Here is a 27,144-nt window from a genome sequence, read left to right on the forward strand (position 1 = left end):
TTTTCTGAAATAGGTGTGATTGCAGTTCCAGAGGTGTATTTTGGAAAAAATTATCACTGTGTAAAGAAATGCCATAAGCGACATTCATTATTAGTCTCAGAATGAATGTTGACTTTAGAGGGATGGTGATGCAGCCTTTCAGTTAAATCTCATTTGGACCTGAAACATCATCTTCTGCCCACTGCCTGATCTGCCCACTGTACTGCCACAGGCTAGAAAAATTGGCTCAGATATGATTATACTAGTCTTTTATCAGCTGTAGGATTTTTGCTGGAGGCATTTTAGGGCAACTCTAAGATTAATCTCTAACCTGAGGACCTTAATTTCCAGAGTTTGACCAGCTGTTTCTATTTCTGTATTCAGGCAGACAACATTTTCAATGGTCGTGTTCAAAAAATTTCTTCCAGCTGGAGAAATTAATCTACAGGGAAGGCAGTTTCTGAATCACTAGATAAATGGTGTTAGGCTCTAATTTAGCTCAGGTTGGCCTTTGCTCTCTTTCAAGAGCTAGTTTTCTTAGAAGTCATCAGATTTCTTCATGCTGCTAATACTTTGAAAGTAATTTTTCTCAGTTATACAACATCTCAGCTCCTAATGTCCTTATCTTTCTATATCTAGAGCTTCAAACACAAAGTTAAGTTTGCTGAAGTGCATTGTTGTGTAACCTCTGTTTTTTTATTTGTTATTGAATCAATTGTATTGTTTTTTACTTTTTTTAAATACCTTTCTCCCTTAAAGACTAAGTTACAAGAAAAGTTTTTTTCTCCATAGATTGTTAGAACACTGGAGAGGAAACAATGGAGAGTTTTTCCAGCTCTCAGATGAAGTAATTTCTCCCAAATAAACTTTTTATTTCACAGCAAGATTAATGTGGCTTAGACATGTTGTCTTTTCTCAGATTTCTTTCTAAGTCACTTGGCTTTAGTGATCTCCACATAGGTACAAGCCTGTCAGTCCACACACATATAACAATAGACTAACTGAGGTCAGAAGGGACCTCTTGAAGATTCATTTGAAGAGTCATCCCAACTCAAACATGGCCAAATAAAACTAGACCTCTTTGCTTTGTTAGGCATTTCAGGTTGAGCTGTTCATCCTCAAGATGAGGATTTTGTTTGCCTTTTATCAAATTGGAAGATCCCTTGCTACAATTTCCTCAAAGAATTCCCTTTCACCCACCCTCTGTAGTTTACAACTCAGTTATCCTAGTGGAACAGTAAGAACAAAAGTATTGATGGTTTAAAGAGCCACTATTTGTTTTCCCTAAAGATTGCAATAAGAAAAAAGCTTGTTCTAGTATCTCTTTTATTCAATTTAAAGATTAAATCATTCTCTCTACCCAACCTGAGTTTATCTTCTCTCATCTCTCTTTTTTAGTTTTAATTCCCTTTGGTGTTGGCGAATTTTTCATGGCCATGAAATAGACAGTTGTGGAAATACGCAAAGTTTCTAATGCATCATTGCATCCTGTGTGGCAGGATCCTTTGTAGTCCCAGCACAGAACTAACAAAGAATAGAAGACTTACAGTCTTGTGTTCACCTGCCATATATTTATATATGTTCACCTGCCAAAATATTTACCATATATTTGCAGTGTGGTTTTTATGCTTGTAATATTTTCCAGGCACAGTTGATCAACAGTCTTTTACTTAATTGAATGCACATTTTGTAGCACCAGCCAGCTTCTGTGCATCTGCAGAGACAACAGGAATTTTATTTCCAGGTTGCATCTCCATCTCATTAGATAAAGTAACACTGGCTATTCTGTTCTGAGAAACAGACTTAATTCATGGTGTGACTCTTAGGAAGCTTGAGAAGAAAACCAGACTGATCACATTTTTTAGCAGCTGATTTCAGCATGTTTGTGTAGAAACTATTTTAAAAATTGCATTCAAGTACATGCATGGCTACTCTGTAAAGTCACTGAAACAAAGGAATAGAGGGGCATGAAAGGTTCTACAGTGAGAGATGACAGGGCCACTCCATAAATTTAGGAAATAAATGCTTGAGAGCTGTTTGCAGAGTAGTCAAATTCCTTTTGCTTATCATTTCAGTTTTTCCTGTGACCTTCAAGAGTATTAACAAGCAAATCTATCTGGCCCTCTTTTATCAACATATTTTTATAGAGACAGTGAGAGATCAGATAGTCCATCTGACACTGTATTGTCAGTGCTGGCAGAGAATAGTGCTGGGTCATTGCTTGCTCTCAACTAGTGCTGCAGCAGACCAGTGTGTCTCCTTGCTGAGGTGTCTGTGAATTTTTATCAGGGAGAAAGGCATGCCTTTTTTTTCTTACTTTTCCTTGGTAAGAAAGAGAATTAAGTAAAGCAAGAAGGAAAGTAAGAAACTTCTTTAGATAACTTCTTTTTTCTTCCTGGGTATCTCTGATTGTCTGGTATGACTGAGGTAGAGCTGATAAGGTGGGTCAAGGTCAGGGGGAAAGGGCAGAAAGGATTTGCAATATCTCATCTGGGAAAAACAAAAAATAAACACTCTTCACAACAAAGGCAATTTTCATGTATCCGTGGCTATCTGAACCGAGAAAGAATGAGATTTCTTTACTATGTTGCTCTCCTTTGACTAAAGGTTATTGGTAGAAGTTGTATATTACAATTGAAGGGGGCATTTTTAATAGTTTGCTAGTATATTTATATTATATAATAGAACTAAATTATATCAGAATCAAACACTTCTTATTTGTACACAATTTCTTGCTAAGAAAAAAAATGTCATTTTGCTTCCTTCCTTTGGCTTAAGTAATCTCTTTGTAGGTGGCTGACTTGGATGAAATTAGTGGCAGTCTGTGTGAATAGGGGAAAAAAAGGTAAATCCATGGCTTGACTTCTGTCTGCTGCAACATTTCAGTCCAAGCATGTGCTGCACAAGATGAAATGCATCCAAGAAGTGCACACCTGCTACAGTGAAGTCTGTTTTGGACAGACTGGGGAAACAAGGCCTTTCATTTTTATATTTACCAGTAAAGCATCTTCTCCTTGCTGAGCTCTTCTAGCACCTGCTGTACTTCTTACACCAAAAACAACCTGCCAGGGGGAGAGGTCATGAAGGAATTGTGTTTAGTGTCTCTGCAGACAGGTGTGTTCTCCTGGCCTCGCCTGCGGTAGGGGAGACAAGGCAGTTGGGGAGTGGAAGCATTAATCTGACAAACCATAGTCACATAGTGAGCTTTCTCTTCATGAGGAGATAAATCTGGTACCATGAAAACATTATTTTCTATTATATCTGACCAAAAGCAAACACAAACTATGCTAATGATATATTAACAACTGTGAGAGCACTTGGTGCTTTTCTTTTTTCTGTGTCACAGGTAGCAGTCAAAACCATGAGCCAGACAGATTTTTCATTTCTAAGGTAGTTTGAATGAAGTTGTATCTGCTGCATCCCATGAATTTGGAATGCTCTTCTTTCTGTGTTTAGACATATAGCACTTGGAAAACAAAAAATGTTATTGGAGATATAATCACATAATTTAATTTGCACTTTTAAAAAAGGATGATCAGAAAGAACAACTTGACAAATACCAAAATCTGAATTAAAAGATAGATCTTCTTGGCAAAGCATGTGACCTTCCTGTCTCTGTGCTCCTTTTCTGTGTCTATTATTCTGCACTACAAACAGGAGCCATTGTAACATATTCACCTGCTCTTGTTTTATTACTGCTGGTTGTTTAAACTAAACAAGAAAATGACATAGTGCAAGTTGTTCTGGACAAGAAATACAGCCCAGCTCTGCAGTTAATTTTAAAGAAGCAAAATTAAAAGAATACACCTCGCTATTGGAGTGACGTGAATTCTGGTTTTGATAGAGGAAAGATAGATTGTTCTTGGAGAGGGCTCTCCCCTGCCATCCTGATGGACCTGTTGTCTGTTTATTGAAAGACAGTTCACAATCATAAAATCATAGAATCACTGAGGTTTAAAAAGACCTCTAAGAGTCCAACCATTAACCCAGCACCGCTGTGTTTGCCACTGGCCCTAAGAGCCACATCCTCATGCCTTTTGGGGACTTCCAGGGATGATGATTCTACCACTTCCCCAGAAAGGTTGTTCCAGTGCTTGACAATCCTTTTCACGAATTTTTTTTTTTTAAATAATGAATCCCTTCCTTGGCACAGGAATCCCTTCCTTTTCCTCTCTTCTTGTCATTTATCTGGAGGAGACTGACTCCTACCTCACAACAACCTCCTTCCAGCTAGTTACAGAGAACAATGAGATCACTCCTGAGGCCTTTTTTTCTTTAGACTAAACAACCTCAGCTCCCTCAGCTGCTGCTCCTCCTTGTGCTCCAGACCCTTCCAAAGCTTCATTGCCCTTCTCTGGACATGCTCCAGTGCCTCAGTGTCCTTCTTGTAATGGGACAGTCCAAAACTGAACACAGGACTCACCTGGGCTGAGCACAGAGGGACAATCACTGCCCTGGTCCTGTTGGCCACATCACTGCTGATTCAGGCCATGGTGCCATTGGCCATCACTCATTCCATGTATTCTGTCCTGGCTCTGAACCAGGCCACGTTCATGCCAGCATTATTGACACAAGACTGCTGTGATGAGGGAAGCAAATCCATACAAATTCCTAGTAGATTGGGTCAAAGAAGATCATAGCAATTGCTTTTAGCTTTTCTCAGTTTTGAAATTATTTATCTCTTATATCTTATGTGGGTATTTCCCAGCTGGTGGAAACTGAGCCCCAGACCTAATCAATGAAACCTCACCAGTCAATTCCACAGTGAGGTTTTTAAACAACCAGTTGAAAGCAGAAGTGTCTAGTAGGTTATTTTTGTCAATCTCCATAGTTCCTTCACCTTCTGTTACCTGACTCAGCTTTAACTGTTTCATACATTGACTGAATTTCAGTTACTATATGAGAACAATAAAGCTTTCACTGGGCTGACTTGTTTTAGACTTACTGCAAAGTCAGACTTTTGGGGTTTCCTTGGTTCACGTGGGACATTTTCAAAGTGGTATTTACAATCATAATGGGCTAGAGGTTTTTTTAAAAGTGGTACCTTGGATTCTACTGAATACCTCAGAAAACTGAATGTAATCCATTGTGGTTTCTGTGTGCTCCCTCTCTCTTGCTCTCATAGCTCCTTATTCTGGAGCTACAAACTCCTAAGGACACCACCAGAATCACTACTAACCCTTGTACTGAAATAAATGAACTTGTAAAAATTGTTCATTGCTAAATGACTGCACAAAGTTCTAGTAGTTTGTTTGCACATTCTTGGAACCTGCCAAGTACAAAAGTCATTCTTACTTTTTTTTTTTTTTGGTAGAAAAGGTGTCTATCACCAAAATATACATTTAGTATAAAACATTGAAAAGCCTACATGTGAAATTCCATATTTTATTTCAATTTATGTACTTTATCCATTGGGGGGGTGTGTGGTTTGTGTGTGCATACATGTGTACATACACACAATGTAGAGAAAGTTTATAAGACTGATATTTTTAAGATCATGCAATACAGCCCTGTGAGATGAAGTGTGTATTGCTAAGCTAGATCATGGTTTTGATATTTTTTGACTTGGGAGTGCCTGTTTTGAATTCAAACAATGAAATATTGCAAAAAGACCATTAAATTAATTATTTAACTTCTTTAATGATGGTTAGGCATTCCAGTGCTGTCTTCAAGCACTTATCAAACTTTGACCTAATTTCTCCTTATTTCTTAAATATTCAAAGACTATACTGAACACAGAAGTAAATGGTTTACCAAAGTGTATAATGACACATTTTTTCAAGTGGAAGTACTATTTATCCATCCATGTGCATATCCACATTCAGAAAATGTGTCTCTGCTCAGAAAAGTGGAAGGAGTTATGGCATTGTATATGAGCAGTTCATGAAAACTTGTCTAACTAAGGTCACTCATTTTCTGGCAATGTGGTTTTCTAAACATATATGTCTTTATCTATTCAAATTCTGAGAAATGTCTTGAAGACAAGAAACCTTGTCTTTATTCAAAATTAGTGTATTATATATTAAATCATTAGCTACTAGTTTTCATTACCCTTTTATGAAGAATATGGCAACGAATCATGTGAACACCAAAAAAATATCCTTAAAACACATCCTGCAAACACAGCTAGTTAGCTTTCCCTAAGGCTTGGTGGCCTTTACAGTGCCTTTTAGAGAAAAAAGGAAAAAAAAAAAAGGCCACATACTGGTCATAACTACTTGATAGTCCTGTTTGGTGGGGTTTTTTTCTGACTCAGTAGGAATAAACATTGTGCATGCTAGCATGGATTAGTTGTGTTTGAGCAGTGTTGTTGGCAAAAACATTTTCCAGGTATTGTACAATGTTTCCTCAATAACTGTCTTTGATGGCTCTCTGCCCAGGACAATACAGAGCTCTGCAGAGCTGAGTGATCTCTGAGCACGTTTAGAACTGAGGAATGGCAACCAACAGTTCAGCCAGGCTAAGAAATCCTAAAGCTGGGCTCATTTTAAACAAACTAGGTCAGGTATCTCTGTGAAGAATTGTTGTTATGTGAAAAGCACTGTTGGTTATAGAAGACTCTTTGTGTAAGATTCTATCTGTACTGAAGAGATTAAGACATAAAAACATAAGAGATACCCTACAAGGTCAAACCAATAGCTCTCTCTAGCCCCATTGCTTTCAGAAAGGATTGTCTGAAAAGTGCACAAGCCCATCTACTTTCTTTGGTCTCTTATCTTTGTACTTCACCATAGGCTGGAACTGTTGTATAAGCAAAGTCAAGGGAACATCACTGCCAGGTCTAATTACAGACCTATTGTCAAGTCTGCTTAGCAGAACCATAGGTGTTGACACTGCACAACTCTTTTTTTCTGTTGGTGGGCAAGGACCAAGCTATTAGGACAAAAAAACTACCTCACAAACAGCCCTCTCATCCCTGTAGAAAGTTTTATATTTCTAAACAAGTGTTTGGCTTTCTTTTTTTTTTTTTTTTCTAGATTGTTGATTGCTTAGTCATGAGTGACACAAAAAAAAGACGTGTTGAAAATAAATAGGCACAGAAGGAAATGGTAGCATTGCACAGGTCCCTGTGACATTCAAGGGCTGCTCCTTTACAGATCTCACCTGTCTGCCCCATCTACACTAATGCCTCTAAGTCAACCCAGGCTGCAGCCATCAATGACTTCACCCTCACAGACTTATCCATCCATTGTTTTGCTCCCTACCAAAGATGCAGTACTAAATCCAGAATATATCCTGTTATAATTCTGAAGACATTATGTTTCAACATGAGGTTGTAGCAGACACTGCAAAGATTTTGATACTGAGCAACTTTCTGGCGGCATAGTTTAGATAATACAAAATTTACCTGCATTTTAATTTTAAAAGAGGTTAGGAAAGAAAATATGATTCATCAGACTCAGATGCTTTTCTGTAGTAAAATGTTTTTTTCTTTTTCTTGTTTTTTGTTTGTTTTGTTCTTTTTCTTGTTTCTTGTCTTTTGTTCTGGTTTCTTTTTTTGCTATGTAAGCAAGATATGCATAGCAGAGAATGAATATAATTTATTGGATGATATTTTTAAAAAAGGACAAAATATTATTACATATTTACTATTCTGTGTAAGAGGAAAAGTTTTCAGTTATTTTTTAAAATTTTCAGGTTATTTTAAAAAATAATATATAGGATATATTTGAACGCCCTTCTTGTGTTAAAACTAAAAATAAAAGATTAAACTTCTTTACATAAGAATTTTCTTAAATGTTGACATTCAGGTTTTCAATTCGTATCTGTGTAAAGAAAACCATGAGTGTTATAAGCAATTAGAATGGCAATTTACAACTTTGCATTTCTCAAGACTGGCTTAGAAATAATTTGGAAATAGCTTTTTAGAAGATCAAAATATTGATAGTGAAAAAGTATTCCTTTTCCCTATCACTTAAACCACATAGAAATACATACTTTTTTCATGCTGGTAAACTAATCTTAATCAATAAAAACTGGAAAAACAAAGCAGTGATTTAAATGATAAGTGATAGCTCCATAAAGGATTGCACTAATTGACATTCCACTACTTTTGTGCAGAGTACTCTATAACACTGTACATTATAAATTTATCTGCAGTAATGTCAGTAAGAATTTTTCCTTAGTCTTCTCTAAATAAATTAGATATATTTTTACTTAATTAAATTTTTTTCCTGTATTTATAGAATAAAAATTTTGCAGCACAGCTTTTTAAATCTCACCATAAAAGAAGAGAAAAAAGGAGATTTAAGACTCACATGTGGGAATGAATATGTACCATAAATTTCAAAAGTGTTGAGAACTCACCAACCCCAGTTTTCCTTTTGAAATTACTGATTTTTTCAGTTAATGGAAGTTTCTGTAAGGGAAGTTTCTGTAAGACAGAAGGAGTCTTTGCTCCTCTAAGGGTGTGTAGTGAAGGGAGCCATACACAAGACCTTGCAGACAAACCTGAGGGGCACACGAGGAGGGTGGTGGTGAAGAGGAGGAGCTGCTCAGTTGCACCCACAGAGAATGGCATGTGAAGTGTGGGAACACTTCTTTTTCAGGATTATCTGAGGACCTTGCCAACAAGGAAAGGGAGGGAGATAAACACACAGACAGCAAAACTGACAAGTTAATGTTAACAAAGACAGTAACCAGAAATAAACTCAGTCATGCTAGCTGATGAGGTACCCAGAAATGACAGGCAAGCTCAGACTATGTGAATGATAAAGATTTAAACCTGTGGGTTCAGGATGTTGTTCTAGAAAAACAACTTGATTATAATAATATGATAATTATTAGTTTTCTGAAAATGTGCAAGAAAAGAAAAGAGAAAATGAGATCTTGTTATTACAGAGCTAAAATGCTTGAAAAATCACCCAGAAACTTCTTGTGATGACAACATAAATCTTACGCAGTGTTGTAATCTCTTGCAAAAGAAATCTGTGTAAGGGTCTTGGTCTGATAATATACAACTGATGTGGAGTTTGATGTGCTCCAGCTTTACTTATGGAAGTCAAAAGTATCTTTGTTGTGTCACCCTTCCCATCTGTCACCCTGAAAAGGTTAGTCTGGAAGGTGGAAGGCCCTTCATTTAAGTAATTTGTCCCCCCATGACAATTCTGTCAAAACTATTCTGTCTTTTGGCTTAGAGTCACCTGAGGATTCCAGACTGCACAGTTTCTTTATAAGTCCCTCTTGGGACAGACTGTCCTGGTTGTTCTCCACTGAAAGCTGACCTGGCAGAGGACACAAGTCCACCAGACTACTGGCGATAGTCTGAGGTGTGAACCCAACTCCAAGAGAGAGCTCTCCACAAAATGGATGAAGATGTCTGCTCTGCCACCAGTGTCTTGGGCAGGCACGGGGGCTATTTGTTTCTCAGGGTTTCTGTATTATTCCTGTACTGAGTTTCTCTGTACGAAAAGAAAATAATTTCTCTGGAAGGATTTTCTCCAGAAAATCAATTGAGGGCTTTTGGAAGCTGTAATGGTTTAAGTGAATGTATGATTGAAAATTTTCTTGTCTATTTGAGTTTCCCATGGTGTTAAATCAATTCATGTTATTTGTGTTCTCTGTACCATGTTAACATTAAGGCTACCTCAAGATTTCCACTTTGTTCCTTGGTTACAAACAGCAGAGTTATTGCTACTTTTACAGTATATTATATCCGTATGGAAGTACAAATGTATACAGGTACTACTAACGTTGGTGCAAGATTTTACAATGCTATTTGAGAGACTCTATGCAGCAGAAATAGGGTCTCAAGAAATGCATTTTAAATTTGGGGTTTTTTTAAAGAGGTGATTATATGGCTGTATTTCACACCCCAAATAATAAAGCAATGGATGTTAGACAGTGGTAGCCTTTCATTGACTACAAATGCAAGTCGTTGTTTCAGAACAAGCCTTAAATGCAACGGAACCCATTTTCAGGTGCAAAACTACAACAGAGAACAAACATTGACAATTGACTTTAATCTCTTAAATAGGACTTGTGTAACTAAAACAACACAAAAAGCAATATGATATCACTTTCACCTACTGTTTGTTTTCTCATACAGAAGAACTTCAGAGTAGATTAAATAATACAGCATGCAGGTGACTAATATTGTGGAGAATTAATACAATATTAATGAATATTAATATTCATTAATATATAATGAATTAATACAAATGTTAAAATTAATTACACAATAGCTAAACAGAGAGTCAAAAAATGAGATAAATTTATGGATATTTTCAAAATTTAATGTTATCACATTGTGATTTCTTTTCTGTTGCGCAGTGAACCCAGTATTGGGTGAGCTGTGCTAAATTACATAGCTCATGCCTTTGGCCTTATTATACTATTTCTACAGGAGAATCAGTCACTTCCAGTCATTACTGAGTGCAAGAGTAGCCAAAGGTACAATGATTTGTCATCCTGCAGCAGACTGGAAGCAAGTCAATTTCCACGTTTTCAGTGTGGTCAGCTGCCATTATCAACTACTGAAAAGTGAATGTAGTATTATTCATAATCCCTTACAACAGGTGACAGTACAGTCATGGTCCACCGTGTCCTTGCGGGAAAGGTTTACACACAAAATGTCAGAGATTTTAAGACTAATACACAAGTAATCTTGGTGTTTATGTTGGAAGATAGTAAATTTGCTTTAGACTGGAAGAGGAAATGCCTGCCATTGTGATGGGTTTAAACCAACTTACTCACTATTGAATTTTCCCTTACCTAAACAATCCCACACAGTTGCTTTATTGTAAAAGCCTGTGGAGCCCTGACAGGCCCTTTATTTAGGGTGCTCTATTTAGGGTCCTTTATTTAGGGCACAGCTCATTATTTATTATGCTAAAAACAGTGGTGCAACAGAAAACGAAGATATTTCTTGGACCAAAACCAAGGGGGGACTTTAGGGGCTCAGAGTCCTTTTTGACACATCTGTTGCCCTCTTCACATGAGAAAGCAATCTCCTGCAGTTTCTTCATCTCTGCCCCAGTGATTTGTTAGTGGAGCCTGGGGCTCCTTTTGTGTCTCAGATACACATAAGGTCAGTCTGCCAGGGTATGTGAGAGTTTTACTTTTACAGCCGTTGGGATTGTGTGGAGTAAGCTACTGTTCAGTGTTACAGTCCAGTTGTCAGTGATTAGTAAGTTGAAACCATCTGTTTTTAAAGGCCCTACACAATTAAAGTGTGGCAAATCTGCTCCTTCAGTCTAGAAGTATAAAGACTTTTTCTGGCAATAACCTTCATCTTGCTACAAAGAAATGTTAGCAAAAGTAATGTCTAATGTTGGTGGTAGGTTTAGAGACATCCAGTCTCCAAAATATTACCTCTGTTTATTAAAGTGCTATGTTTTCCATGTTGCAATATTTAATCATCTATGCACATTGTAAATTCCAGCAAGATAGTGACTATAATATATTAGAAACATAGGTTTAAATTGCCTTGTTTTAGCTAAAGGTCCCCTTTCACATGGATGAATGTATCACTTGTGTTCTAGTGAACATATTCATTTTCAAATATGAATGGGACGAGAGAAAGGAAAAATGTCTCCTTCCGCCTGGAAGAGAGAAGCAAAGAATTCATTTTAGCTTTGTATGAAATCAAAATATGCCCTGAAATAATGTGAAGAGTATTGCTTGGTTTTGTCTTGTGTTCAGATAATGTAATCACTTCTGAACAAAATTAAAAGGAAAAAAAGAGGGTAATATTTTGTTGGAACTTCTATTTGAAAACAGAAACAAAAAGCCTTTAAATTTTCAAATTATTCAAATGGAGTACTTTCTCAAATTAAACTGTAGTATTTTGTTTAGAAAATGGAGAAGTATAATTTAATTCTCTTTTCCTTTTTGCTTCTATGCCTCTTCTCCTATCTCCTCTTATATTCTGCCTTTTCCCCAGTAAAAATCTCTCAAGTCTAACATAAATTTAGTGTTTCTGGAAAAACACTGACCAGTCAGCTATATCTGCTGACAAGAACACTAAGAAAACGTTATCCAAAAGCCAAGAGCATAATGGGATCTGTTATTTTCCAAAACTGTATTTCACACTGTAATGGTTATTCAAAGAAAAATCACAATGTTGATCTCAAAGTGTGGAAAATACAGCAAAACTTAGAGCGTGTTACAACAGACAGTCACTTTCAAACATACAGACTTTTAAAAACATAAACCAGAGTTGCTGTGTTGCTTTGATAGATCTCTGCTGCTTATGTGGTGTAGAAATGAGCCTTTTTTTTACACAACTATTTTATATACATCTATTCACATGCTCTGTGCTTTCTCTGTGGAAAGAAAAACAAACTTATTCTATCCACTGTGAAAAGATTCAGAAGCTCCAAGTCCCACACAGAAAGCACACAAGAGTCTTTATTTTAGTTTGTGATAAGTTATTCAACAACAGGGTTCTGGGCAATATGGGTGACTCAGTTCTTTCCGTATGAAGCAAATTCATTGTAGGTGCCAAAGGTTAGGTGTGATGCCTGACATAGCTGTTCCTGAAAACCTGAATTTCTGGTTTTCTTTGGAGGGAATTGGATTCTTATTGTGGTAAATAAGTAATGAGAATTGTGCTGAGTCACTGTACATAAACAGTTTAAATGTTTTTTTATTTCAATTCCATGTCAGGTGCTCTCTGCAATGTGTTAAGATCTCAGATGATTTACTTATTAGACAGAGAAAAGTTTTGGTATATTAATGTTTTTTAACAACCTCTCCTGACTCACTTTTTCCTGATAGTACTTTGGTGAATGAGATTTAAAGCAATGACTCCTATACAATAAATGAAAACTAATGTCAAATTATTCTTTTGGCAAGTACAAAAAAGAGTGGTGTGATGAACTAAGAAAGTGACAGAGAAAATAGCTGTGTAGAGCAATCCTCACAGTGAGAGTTAGTCTGTGAAATTGTTTCAAGAGATATTCTGTAAAACTGTTTTCCCAAGTAGGACTGGAATGGCTGCCAAAGGCCAGGCTCCCTGTGGGAGCAGGGTAAGATGAAAACAGCATTTGCTGAACAGTGCAGTAGCTCAGCAGCAGGCTATAGCCCTTGGGCACTGAATGCAGTCCTCAGCTTCGTCTCTTTTCTCATCATTGCCTACTAACTCTGACTTTCTTCTCTCAATCCATCCACTTGCTAATTCTATGGTTCTCTCAGCTTTGAATTTCTATTGTCCTGTTTTCTCCCTTCCTCCTGTAACGTCCTGTGACTTCCTTTACCATTAGCTTTAAATTTCTTTCTCGTAAATTTTGTCCTTCCATGTACCCTTCAGTACCTGATAGTAAATGACAGTGAGGAACAGACAATTAAAAATTATCCCAGGCATGCCTGTAGAAAGAAGTGAGGAGGAGGGGCTCTGCCTGAAAACCAATCTTAGGTTTTCTGGATTCTGCCCAAATAAAGTCTGCAAACCCTAGAGAAATCCCTGAATTTCCACTGTTTATATTCTTAGGCCATTTATAGGAAGGTTTGTGGTTTTGAAAATGCTCTTGAAAGGAATCTTGCCAGCAAGTGTTCATCTTTATGGTTTATCCAGACTAAAGATTTTTCTGGTTTTTGTTGGTTTTGTCTCATATGTTTTTGAGTTTTTTGGTTTTGCTGTTGTTTTGTGGGAGTTCTTTGTTGTTTGTTTTGGTTTGGTTTGTTTGTTTGTTTTGGTTTATTTTTTTCCCTGGAAACTGTCATCAGGTTCACTGTAGACTATACAGGGAAAAATTGAATCAGCCAGCACTCGTCTCCCACTCTCTCCTTCATGCATACACCTCACAATTTGTAAAGCACATGTTTTTCTTACGTGTGGTACACCTGGAAGGCTTTAATCTATGCAGTGATATTTCCTAGTTTTTTGAAAAAGCAGCTCTTGAGGCAATGCTATTACTTCTTTAGTCTTATAATTAAAACAACCTAATATTTTCTATCAGATGAGCTTGTTTAGTTGCTTTTAAATTTCCAGGCTTTACCTGATTGTGTATGAATTTTCCAGAATTGATACCAGGCACTGATAAGGCACAGGGTGCCTCTTCCCCTGCCTGAAAGCAAAAAATGTGGCTCAGAACAATACAAGAAATTTTTTGTTCATGTGAATTGGAGAAAGGACTTGATATTTAGTAGGGAAGATTGGTGCACTAAAAGTGTGTGCTTTTTTGCTATCTAAAAAAACTTTGCTTCAATATAACCAAGGTCTTGAAAATAAAATTATATTTTATATGCAGTAACTGAATTTATTATTAAAATTTGATGATTTCATTCTCTATTTTCAATATTTTGGGAAAACCCAAAAGTGCCAGGAGTCTTCCTGTCAGCATAGAGAGGACTTGCTGGTGACTCCCTTGGTATTCCTCTGCCCCTGTTTCTGCACTATTCTTTACCCACAGCGGATTGCAAACCTGGCATGGATTAAAAGCTGGTTCAGCAGCCTTCTTTGTCCCACATGGATGAAAGCAGAGAAGAGTGGTGCACACAAGCCTGTTCAGGTTTCCATGTGCTGAGTAAGGACAATGGTCACAGGGTGGTCATATGATGAAAGTAATTGAATAAGACCCTGGAGGATCTCTCTCTCTTTGTCTCTTTAGCTTTCCATGCATCTCTCCTTGTCTTCTGTGGCATAAAAGTTATGCCACTATTGCTGTCCAAATAACTGTTAAATTGTGCAAAATGTTAAATTCCTGAAAGGCAGGCCCTGGACTTTTCAAGTTGGACATCCAAAATTAGTAGAAAATCCTCCTGGTATTTTCATATTCCCTTAGTCCCTTTCTGGGCTGTTTCTTCACCACAGAAAGTATATTACAAGGAAAAGAGCCACAAAAAGAATTTAATGAATATTTGTAGAGCATTTGGAAATTACAGTAATGAACACTGTAATAGAGGCTGCTAGGAAAGAAGCCATACATGTAATTTTGTAACTGGCATGGAGAGCAGATTCTAAACAATGTAAATTGTTTAAAACAGTAAATGAACTCTATCTATGCAATGACAAAACGAATTAGAGGGTAGCTATTCAGTGGGCAGCACTCATATTAACACTGTAGGGAGCACTGGATATAACCATGTAATTAAAGATGGTATCACAGTGGATCTTCTCAAAATAGCTGAGTGGATGCCATGAAAGCAATATTAATATTGTCATCTCCTAACTTTGAAGTACTTCAGTGTGCAGTTACAGCTTTCTATGACAGTAGATTTTGAGGCATCTAAAATGTAAACTTCATATGCTGATGGAGCTTTTCTATATTTGTTTTAGCTCTTACACAAGCTTTCTTCATTCCAGAAGAAGCTGGGATATATGTGGTTTCAGTATAGAGAGTATCTGGTTTTTTGTTTTCTTTTGTTTTCACCCAAGAATTTTGCTCTAAATGCAGTAATTCTTTGCTTTTCTCCATCAAAGAAACCTATTCTCTTCAGCCTAGTAGTACAGACACAGTTAATACACTTGAGCTAATCTTCTGGAGGGCCAGATAACCTTTTTGTCAGCACCATTTGTTCCCTAATGGAGACTTCTGGTTGAGAACTGCAGGAATCTCAACAAACCCTCTCAGCTGTTGACATTTAGCAGACTCAAGAGACTTCCCCCAACATGAGAAAGTAAGTCCCAGTTGTAAGCACTTATGAAAAGCGAGAAGCAAGATGCCCTTATGCCACAAAGGGCTGATCCAGGATAGGATTGTGTTGTTCATTTCAACATCTTCAATAAATTTGGAAAATAAATCTTATGTGACTTATTTGCTATTATTCATTCTGTTTCTCCTTGCTATTTTTCAGCATTTTTTCCCCTTTCCTCCTTCTTCATTGCTGTTGTAATGATCACAGCTTCTATGTGTGGTTGTACCTTACTGCTGACTCAGCCCTCAGGGCTTTTGCTTTTAAGTGAATATTAACAAAATTAGGAGTATGTCATAGACGTCTGCTTTTAGTCTTATCTTACCTCCAATGTCCTGCAACTTGAATGAAAAACTGAAATAATCTCCCCATATCCCAGCTACAGCTACTTATTAAAGGAAATTCAGTGGCTTCAGATATGACATTGTAGAGTTAATTCTGACTTTTCTCCTGTACATATTAAATCTAAATAATGGTAAAAGTGGGAAACTGGTGAGCCTTAAAGGAAATGGGTGAAAAACTTCTGGATCATTTTCTCTGCTGGTTTTCAGTGGGAATAACAAAAGAGCATTGAGGAATCTGCTGAGATTTCCAAGAAAGTTAAAGATTGCAGATGTTAATTCAGGGTCAGTGTTTAGCTTGGTCGTGAGCATCTTACCCATGTCACCCAGGGAGTGACATCTCCAAAGAAATATTTTGTCTGGCCCATGAGTGGAGTGCTTTGGCTAAGGCTTAGCACACACCTTATGTTAGAGTCAGGATTTAGCATGTTAGCAATTTAGGAGAGACCAAGAGGAGAGGTGGAATGTAGGGAGATGTGGGGTCTATGAAAGGGGTTTCCAAGGAATGGCAGGCTGCCAAAAAATTTATTTCCCCTGAGAGCATTTTCATCTGGATCATGACTGGGAATCCTTTTTTTGGGAGGGGATTAGCTCTGTGTATTGGATAGAGTTAGTTTTGGGACAGAAAAAGTCCATAGTTCTCAGATTAGTTGAGATCTGCAACATCTTCAGTCTCTATTTCAGATAAGTGCATTGCGCAGATTTTATCAGAGGGGGATTTTGCATTAATGAGAAGGAAGAAAATTCATTTGCATACTCTTTCTTTTTGTTGTGGGGATATATGTGTTTGGTTTTTTTTCCCACTGGGGCTTTTGTCCTTTTCTAGGCAAGTTACCAGGCAGTGGAAATATTGCCAGGGATACAGCATTGGAGAACTTTGCCTCCACATTTTTCTTTGCTTTACGTCTTGGCCCACGTTACTTTTCCTCTCTTCTACTGTCCAGCTTGAAAGTTCCTGCCATATCTTCCTGCTATAAGAAGTGTAGAAATAGGAGTGACTATTTTTATTTTAGCAGATTTTTATGTAGCAAAGCACAGGGGGACAGAAAGCAAAGCCAGGTAAATGAGGCTTTAACATTTAGATGGAGATCAGCAGTACATTGCACCATGGAAGACAGAAAGCTTCTCAGGAAAGGCAGCGGTGGAGCCAGGTAGCACTACCAACTTTCCCTGAGCCCATGATTCCATCTTAATTCAAACTGGGCTGAATAGGTTGGCAGGAATGAGTGTAAGGTGATGTGATGTCTGTTTCTTAAGAAAATTGCCCTTCAAGTATAAACACCAGCATTCAGCCAAGGAAATGGCTGTAAGAAAGTCTTCAGAGGTCTCAGCAGTGATACTGTCACAGTCAGGGAACATGCCATGACAAAACCTGCTATGATCCGTGATGTGACATGGTGGTGATAAATGTGCTAGTGGAACTGATGGCCAAAACAAATGTGATTGCTATGTTCTCAATAGCCACAACAAATCTCACTGGTATTCCAGTACTGAGCATCATCTGCAACAAGTGAGGACTATGTGTGTAATTGTGACCTATATGGTTATGTTTTTTGGTTCCAAAGTCATCCAATGTGTGATGGCCAAAATGACCCAGAAGTACCCTGGAATTTTTAATGAACATATTCCCGATAGCGATGAATGATGGTATTAGCAAGGGATTTAGAGGAAGCTGCTAGAAACAATCCCCAAAAACCAGATCTGGCATCCTACACTTAAAAGGGAGTTGGGGTGTTGAGTGCAGTGTTGGCCAAGAAAGCATGTTCCTGGGTCTTGCTGACAGAAGAGCACTTTTGCTGTGCTAGCCAGACAGCTCCTACTTGAAATGGAAAGTTGTGCCCAAGTCTGAATGCACTCATTTGTGCCATACCTGGTAATCTACTGATCCAGCACCGACAGGCCACCAAAGTGGCCTGGCTGTGAGCTGAATTTCAGGCTGATACTGTGTAGGAATTGCTAATTCAAACTTCTCCTGGACTGTCTGGTGCCAAAACACTGCACTGAAGTCAGAGAAGTTACTTAACTAGTTCAGCGGATAGTGCTTCATGTTTAGTTCTTGTTTTCCAAGTGTTCTGTTTTAAAACTTTCATCTGTCTTTGAGCTATAAAATGTGAATAGATTTACCGAGGATTGGGTGTTGTTTTGGTCTGACCTTCCTATCCTGCAGAGCAATATCTCGTGGTGAGCAATTACTTTGATTCATTATTACTTTTTAGAGTGCTTTTGCCTCTAAGATACGCACTTTTGGATGAAGTAAAATATTAAGCCTTTTGAAGCAGAAGTTCAATTGCTAGAGATCAAAATAAGCTCTTCACGCTTTATAAAAGGAATTTAAACTTCCATTACACTGAAAATAGTACTTTAAATTCAGATGTGCTTTAGTTAAAAAAAAGAAGTGAATAACAAATTAAATTATTTGCTTTGAAGTGAAGAGATTGTTTTTTTCACATTCAGTATTACTTTTGGTACTGTATAATTATTATTGCAAACCAAATGGCTTTGAACTAAGAATCAAATATTCAAGTGCTATTAAAAGTAATTTTCCCTGTATTTTTCTGAAACATTTTAATCAGATCATATAAAGTCAGGCAAATGAGGTAATACTCAATATGTATCCACTTTTCACCCTCTGTAATTGCTTCAGTTACACTTACCTCCTCTAATACTGTTGCTCTAATTATATTATTTTGCAAGTTAGGATATTTTTGACTGCTAGGCTTATCTGGAGTCAGAACCTGCATATTATATATCCTCCATATAAACTTTAATGGTAATTTCATATTTATTTAAGTGAAGTTTTTCCAGCCTAATAAAAATAAGCACATAAGCTGAAATGTTTTGAAATCAAATGCTTTGAAATCATCACAATTATCCTAAATGTGATGTACTTATGTGCATATTATTTTCCCAAATCATGGTTTATATTGAAGACATGGTTTTACATACACAGAGTAATTAATTTATATATTCAAAATAAACCAACAGTTTCCTCTAGTTGCATAGATTTTATTACTCCTCAAGTTTTCGGCTTTAGAAGTTTGAGTTACTAACACCGTATTTTCAAATGTTGAGTCACATAAAGACTGTATTTTGACTGGGGCTATCAAATCCAGTCTTGCTAACAATGCACTGGAAGCTCTTTTGGGTTTGGTACAAAATTAAATTTTTTTGAAAAGGTACTATCCTTGTAACCCAAGAAGAAAGGACACAAAAAATTAAACACTTACTTCTTATACACTCTAATGAGGATTAGTCACTTTGGGCATGATTGAGTGATAACTAATACTTCAAGGAGACAAATATTTTTTTTTTTTGTCTCATATAGTTTGTTGGATTTCAGATGTTATTCTCAGAGTGGGTATATTTAGAAATTTCAGAAAGATTCTAATTTAGATTTTAGGGCAGACAGATTTTCTTTGCAACTTGAATACAGTTGAACTTGTACTCTCCTTCCTTTGACAAGAACCTTAGTCAAGGATTTGAACATTTATTGATTACTTAGTTTTCTGCAGTCTAATGAAAGAATTAATTAAATTAATTAGTTGAATTAATGAACACATTTAACTAATTAAAATTACTTCTAACACATTACAGCTTTCTAGTGAGATTACTTTGCTTGCCAAATATGTATCAAGACCTATTTTATCCAAATCATCTTCAACTCAGTGGACAGGAATGTGGTCTGGAAAAATCTGTCTTTAATTTTCTTTTTCATTTTCTGTTAATAAAGCATATTCAGAGTGTTTTAGTGCTGTCTGCATTTGCCTCTTTTTATTTCCTCTTTGTTAATACAAACCCATTTTTCAGTCCTCATGCTTGATCAGCTAAGGCATCATCCAATATTCTCATTTATTTCCTCCATTCCTCTTGATGACTACAAGCCTTGCAGATACTAAAATAGTTTGTTGATGACTCTGTCTATACTTTTCACTAGTAATTTACAAATCAAGTAGGCAACATACTTGTGGTGCATTAATTTATATTTGAAGTTTGTGTAATGGTTTTAGCTATGATTAATTTAAAAGGAATTCTCCTGTGAGCTTGTGGCATCTTTCTGATACCTATTTATCATCATTTGCTTCAAATAAGAGGTGGAGCTAATCTTGGAAAGAGCTTTGCATGTTTGCTGGAAGGAAGCTGAACACCACCCCAGCTAAAAATGCCGACTCATCTTTATCTTATTTATCTTTAATTTAAACTCAGCACAAAGCAGCAAGAGAGATAAATCTTATCTTCAAAGGAGCAAATTAAAATTTTTGCTTGAACAAACCTTTGTGAACTACAGGATTTAGTGAGGAAAAATGTTTTAAAAACCATAGATCAGAGTAGATTTTCACAGAACACAGGTGCAGAGATTTTTGTGGTGACTTGAGGGATACACTGGTTTTGTTTGTGAAAAAGCAGCAAAGCTGAAAATTGCCAGTAACTCGTTTGAGGTATTGACATGGCAGTGGAATGGGGAAGCAGGGTGATTTACACCTTGGAATCTGAGAGCCCTTCTGTAGTTTGAGAGATCTTTTGTCTTTTAAGATGTTGGGCTGTTAGCACATACCTGCACCTCTACCTAGTTCAAGTGGCATCAATAGATTTGGCATCAATTTCTGCCCTTGTAGCCTTGGCAAATTTTCTTGGTGATTTTTTCTGGGACAAGGCCCGTCTGTCACTTCTGAATGCTTGTTGCCGTTAAAGCAGTAAGACTTTTCATCAGCAATAAAATCCAGATTTCACTCAAATGTGTGATGTTTTCTAGCAATAAATTTGTTCTGTAGTTCTTGTTGGCTTTTTCCCCCCCTACTATTGACATTTAATTAACATAGCACAGATTATCTCTTAGCAAATATGCAGCATGTTTATAAAAGCTAAACTGTCTTCCTGGTATGTTTCACTGAGTAGTAAAATTAATGGTTTTTATTTGTTCAGATGGTTCTTTGGCCCAATCAGACGAGCAGATGCCGAGAGACAACTGTTGTACCCTGTAAACAAGGAAGGAGCTTTCCTAATCCGAGAAAGCGAAAGTCTAAAAGGCGAATACGCACTCTCAGGTATATTCTAGTTTTTCATCTAAAGCAATGGTTTAAACATTTTTCAGGTGGTCTGGGCTTTTTCTTCTTCAAGAATAATAAACTGTGGGTATGAAAATGAAATTAAATTCATAATAATGTTTTTTTTTTTCCCAGGAGATATATAAAGAAAACTGGGCAAAAGTAATTTGAGTTAATATTTTATAAACTTTGTTTATCAATATACTCAGAACAGAAATTAACTTTTTTATGCTTAGTACTTACAGCGTTCTAGCTGCCTTAATAAATTTTCATGACCAAAGCATAAAAAATTACATTAAAATTGTACACTACAGCTCTGATTAGTACACAAAACAAAAATAAAATAAAAGCAGGTTGACAGATATTTGAAATTTTAGAAAAGGAGATTTCTGTTAGAACTCACATTTAGGTTTATATTTTCTTTTTCAGGGATAAAATCGAGGGAAGGTCATCAAAGTTATGCTTTAGAATCAGTGATGTTTCATTGAAAATTTTCAATGAAAATTTGAAAATGAAACATCACTGATTTTTCTTTTCTTTTTCAGGGATAAAATCGAGGAAAGGTCTTCAAAGTTCTTTTTCAGGGATAAAATCGAGGGAAGGTCTTCAAAGTTATGCTTTAGAATTAGTGATGTTTCATTGAAAATTTCACTGTAAACTTCAGCAAAAAATAGATTGATGATGATGATGATGCATTTTGAAATTTATGTCCTTTATTTGAATCTGAATGATTATCAAATTAGGACACTTATTCTATAATAATTTAATTCACATTTAAGAACATCATGTTTTTTCATGCTGTACATATTTGCCATTTTAGATAGTAAATTGTGATAGTAAAAAGTGATTTTTTTATTGGTTGTTTTCTGTGAACTTTTCCCATCAAACTTGTCATACAACTGTGATTCACGATTATAGTGTTGTCCCTGAGACAACAGGGCTATACACCCATACTTCCTAATATGTTCTACCTATGTTAATTCCAGAGCCAGGAAAGACTTTTGGTGTTTGTGAATAAAACATGAGTAGTCACATGCAGAATTATGTGAAATGAGAGGCACCTTGTCCATTCTTTTGCCTGGATGATTATGTGTCACTCAACTTCTGAACCTACACAGAAACACAGCTTAAGTTGTGAAGAAACATATTCTTGGTTCCATTTTCCCAATTATAACTAAAGTGTATGTACCTGCAGTGTCTTGTGGTAACGTGAGGAATGCTTTTTATTGCCAAGACAAAGAAATGTGAAATACAGGAGTGTTTATTGAAATAAATGTGATGTTTACAAAACTGGGAGAGTTTAATCCACAGTTTTCAGTTTGCCCTCAAGGAAGTTGGTCCTTGCCATGAAGTGCTTAAAGGAGAACTACCTTTTAGCAAGAAATCAGACTGCTCCTGAGCTCTTGGTGTGTGCACACTTTTGTCCAAGGACTGTATTACAGCCACAGACCTTTCAAAATGCTTTCTCTACATGTGCCAGCTTATTGCTGTGTTACATGGTTTCAGCTTCCTTCAAGTTCATCAGTGAGGTGATTTCATCCAAGAACCGGGCCAGGATGGTGTTATGCAGGGAAGGAAAGACAAGCCTGTATTACCTTCTTAATGATGGCATGTAAATACATGGCACATTACCAAAAGTCAATGAAAAGTCTTTCATTTGTGCACCTGGAGGTGGAAATGCAAATCCTTTTTATTATTCTCTCTCCTTTTAGGAAAGATTTAAAATATTAATTATTTATCCTGCATCCTAACCACTTCTCTAACAGGAAAGTAGAAGTATGTCAGGTAAACTAGAGAAAAATCCAAGAGAATGAAAAATAAATATTAGGCCAGCATTTGTAGTGGTATAAAATCACTCTTTAATGCTGCTGTTTAGTTTTTTCATTACAAATTTTGGATAGAAAATTTATTCCAGCTGATCTAGTATATTTGATTCAATTATGAAAGCTTGTGGTAGGCAATTTTTTACATTTTTTTATAAGCTTATTTGAGAAGAGGAGATTTGATAATGAATGATAAGAGCAAGACATGAAACCAACAGTGTGGGTTTGTTTCATGCTGGTTTGTTTGATTAAGGAAGGCAAGAGTGGCACTGAAGAAAGTAATACACACAGAGGCAAGGCTCCAGCTGCAGGAGCCAGCTCTCCTTCATGCACAAATATGGCTTGTCCTCTGAAAATATATGCATGAATATATGTATCATCTCAGATTTATTAAACATTTGTGCTCTTTTAGTTAAAGAAAAAGGATAAACTGAAGCAATCTGTAGACACTACTGGTGGCATCATTTCTCAGTACTGCTGTATTCTTTAGTAGCTTCCCAGAGTTGAACATCATTTATCCTTAACATGATACTTCATCCCAAAGAACTAAATATTATTTGCTGCTTACTGAATCAGCTTAGCTGAATGGCATCTATTTGTATTTTACTCCCAAACTAATAGTATACATCCTGGTCTAGATGTTTTATGTCCATAATCTCATTACTTGCTGTCGACTCCTTGGAAAGCTAGTGCATTCTAAAGCAAACAATGAAATGTTTGTGTTGTGGGAAGCATTAGTAGGAAAGAAGGTAGTTCAGTTCACCAGGTTCTGTGGAGAAGAGAGATTTTCCTGCATCTTTCCTGTTTGTGTCATCAGTAGGAACTATGAGACACTAAAGCTGAGGCAGAAGGATGGCTTCTATCTCTTTGGTAGCTGATACACTGACAAGAGAAAAGTCACAACCCAATATTTTGGTCCAGAAGCATTAGACCTCAAAAGTCCCATCTTCTGTAGATCTGATTGGTTTTGCTCTAGCTTTTATTGTTGTTTTGGTTTCATTGCAGAGTAGATGATATTGGCTTGAAGAGAAAACCTGGCTTTCAAAATTAAGATCTTTAAGAAAATGTTTTAATTCTTCATCCAGCATGCCATTTAGGTAAAAAAAGAAGCTGAAGAGGAGGATTCTCTTTTTCTGTTACCCAAGAACCCATAAACTGATTTTATGACTTTTGTGCTTGATTTCATACTCATATGGACAATGAGATATATAAGATTTAATGTTAATGGAGACAAGTGATCTCCTTAGTAAAAAAAAAAATTAAAAAATTAAAAAATTCAATCTTTCATGAAAATTACATTTTTTACCTCTAAATTGCCTTGTTGGGAAAACTCTCAATTTGTAAGATTTGGATAATAAATAATTATTTAAATTAAAAACAAAAATTCATGTTCAGAAAGGTTTTTATCATCTGTGAATAGTGAAATGGAAAGCTCATCAAGCCAGATAGGCCCCTGACATGTGTTACTATAAATTTAGGGTGTTTGACATTTCAAAAATAGGTTTTTCCATTTTAAAAATGCACATGTTGTCGACAGATTTTTATGTTGATGACTCCAGCATCTGGTGTGAAATGTATTAAATTTTAAACATGTTGGTGCCATCTTAGATGTTGCCTCATTTTAATTAAAAGCCATAATTTAGATGTGCTCAGCTTAATTGAGTGTCATTGCCAATGATAGCAGGAGGCTCTGTACTTAGCCCATCACTGAATAATGGTATCTGAAAGACTTATTGCATTAAAGAACAATGTAAATGCTTTGTGTTTTCTTCAGCTATTTTTTCCATGCTCCTAAAAGAATGTTGTGTGTTTTCCTCTTGGCTTCCAGTGTAGGAAAAACAGGTAGTTGTTTAAGGCAGCAGATTCATAGAAGTGGCAAAATCATGGCTGTAACAAAGAGGATTGTTGCAGACATCTTTTCATTAAAATCCTTTCTTAGGGTTTTTTCCTGCTGAAGCTGAGGAGTTTCAGCAACAAATGTAAACAATGGTTATCTGCTGCTGTGGAATGCAACAGGTGGATCCGTGATTGGTCTCCTGTGGATGTTTGGATTTACTGACCACTCACGGCAGAGCTGCTCTCGCTTTCTGCCGGGACACAGATCTTTGTTAATCATTCTTTTCTATTCTTACCTTAGCTAGCCTTCTGAGAACTTTTCCTTCTATTCCTTTTTAGTATAGTTATAATGTAGTATATATATCATAAAATAATAAATCAAGCATTCTGAACATAGAATCAACATTCTCACTTCTCTCTCATCCTCAAAACCCTTGTGACCACTGCCACAAGGATGATCTTGGATCTGCCTCTGCACCCGTTCTGTGCTGGTGAGAGTGATCTCATGAGTCACCTTCCTCCCACATCCACTCTGGGCATGGAGGCAGAACAAGGTGCTAGTAGCAGTGCTACATGGTGAGAGCTGGGGGAGGGCTGTTCCCAGGAGCTGTGTTGCTCCAAAACACGTTGTTTTTGGCAGTAATGGAACATTAGTGTCTCCATGACTCATTTGGTGAAGGTGTGGACTCTGCTGATGCCACCATAAATTTTTGTGCCCTGGGGAAGAAGTAGTAAATTATTTTATTCACATTCTTCAGGTGGCAAAATCGACTTCTGCTTAACCTATCATGTGAAGATGGATAGCTGGGAGAAGATAATCCTTTTGCTAGACTGAAACCATGTAGAAATCTAATGGGGAGCTGTAATTCTTTTGGAAAGGGCAAGTTGAGGAGAAAACCTCTGCAGGCTTCAAACCCAGTTACTGTCAAGCTGTGTGAGACTAAAATTACAATCCTGTCCTGGTTAGTAGTCTGGCATGGATGTAGAGATGACTGGAAGGGGTTATGGATAGTTCTTTCCAGAGTGATATGTGCTCTGTATAATTTTGGCAGAGGAGCCACATTGTGATGTATCCAATTGTATGCTGCAGGACTTATACAGCCAAACTCAGCCCTAAAATAAAAGTAAACAACCCCCTGTCAAATACTGCACTAATCTCAGCTACTTATTATGAGACATTATCAGTGCAGAAATTTTGTCCAGCTTCTCCACACGAATCACCACCTGACCTGCATGCTGTCAATCATAAGGCTTTGTAAAAGGCTCATTTAAGAAATTAGAGCACATCCTTCAAACCAACTCTTGCATTATTAATGTTAGCTACTTCACAAATAACAGTTATAATACTTCTAATAAATAAATCAGGTAGTCAAACTGCTATTACTTGTGATATATAACTGAGACTGGATTAACACAGTCATCCTGTCGGCCTTTTGTTCAGTGCATCATAAAGACTAATTAATATGTCTGGAATAATTTTCCTGTGAACTTTGGAAAAGTCATTACATTTTCAGTCTGTCATTACTGAATTACTCTTTCCTTCATTTTGCTTCAGCACCATTTCCAAATGACACATCACAAAAGCATTCATAAATTTTACAGTTAAAAAGTAATAATTATGGGTGTTAATTCAAAAAGAAATATAATTTGAAAAGTGCAATGTAATATGGATTTTGTTTACAAATATTCTCATTCCTGTCCTCATGCAGAATTGTAAGTTCTCAGATTCCTAAACAGACTACCTGAGGTGGAGTATTTTGAAAAGCTCCTGTCTGCTCTCTGGTGGTCTTGGATGACAATCACACAGTACAGTGCAAAAATATTTGATCATCCACAATAGTATTTAAGGAAGGAGAGATTTCCTCTTTGATTTCATCACTTAGATGGTGAGAGAAATTATTCTTCCTATCAGCTTTACTTATTTCATGCAACCAATCCTATATGCTTTCTACACACAATATGTAACCACATATTCCTCTGTCATTATAACCAAAGCTATTGCCGAGATGCACACAGAGGCACAGTATAAAGAATCTACTTCCAGGTTTATTGTGTAACACTGTTAATGTTAGAGCTAACAGCTGTAGACTTTGGAGCAAAATCAGTTACCCTTCTGTATGTAATATAAACTCTCTACTGCTCATTGAACATGGACAGTGATGACTAAATAATGGAGGGTCTACGAAATTACACCCACATAAGTGACTAAATACCTTTTCAGCTCTTCTGAACTGTCCTCTGATTATTCTGAGCCTGCTATTGCTTCTACTGATATTCATTTGTAAAGATCTCTAAACTAGTGGTCTCCAAACATTTTTCTGTGCATGTGTCTCTGTGTGTGTGTGATTTATATACATTTTTTGTCTCTCTTTGATCTTGTGCTGGTCCGTGTCTAGCCCCAGCAGGCAGTGGCCCAGCCTTTTTTCTGACTTATCTAAGGAGTGCTCCAATGGTCACAGGGAGGGACACTGGCTGTCATGATAAGCAGATAACTTACAGGAGGTGAGGAATAGTCTTATTGGTTAAGACACAACAGATTAGAATAAA

The 27,144-nt window shown here is 36.7% G+C and overlaps 1 protein-coding gene across 1 annotated transcript in view; it reads left to right on the forward strand.

Annotated features, from left to right (window-relative positions):
* The window catches only part of FRK (fyn related Src family tyrosine kinase), a 48,466-nt gene that overhangs the window by 1,901 nt on the left and 19,421 nt on the right, over window positions 1-27,144 (forward strand). The window contains exon 2 of the mRNA XM_005490690.4: window positions 20,817-20,938. Coding sequence (XP_005490747.2) covers window positions 20,817-20,938 — 122 coding nt within the window. The remainder of the gene's footprint in view (window positions 1-20,816; window positions 20,939-27,144) is intronic.

This window comes from Zonotrichia albicollis, chromosome 3, assembly GCF_047830755.1.
Source record: "Zonotrichia albicollis isolate bZonAlb1 chromosome 3, bZonAlb1.hap1, whole genome shotgun sequence".
NCBI classification, from domain to species: Eukaryota; Metazoa; Chordata; class Aves; order Passeriformes; family Passerellidae; genus Zonotrichia; species Zonotrichia albicollis.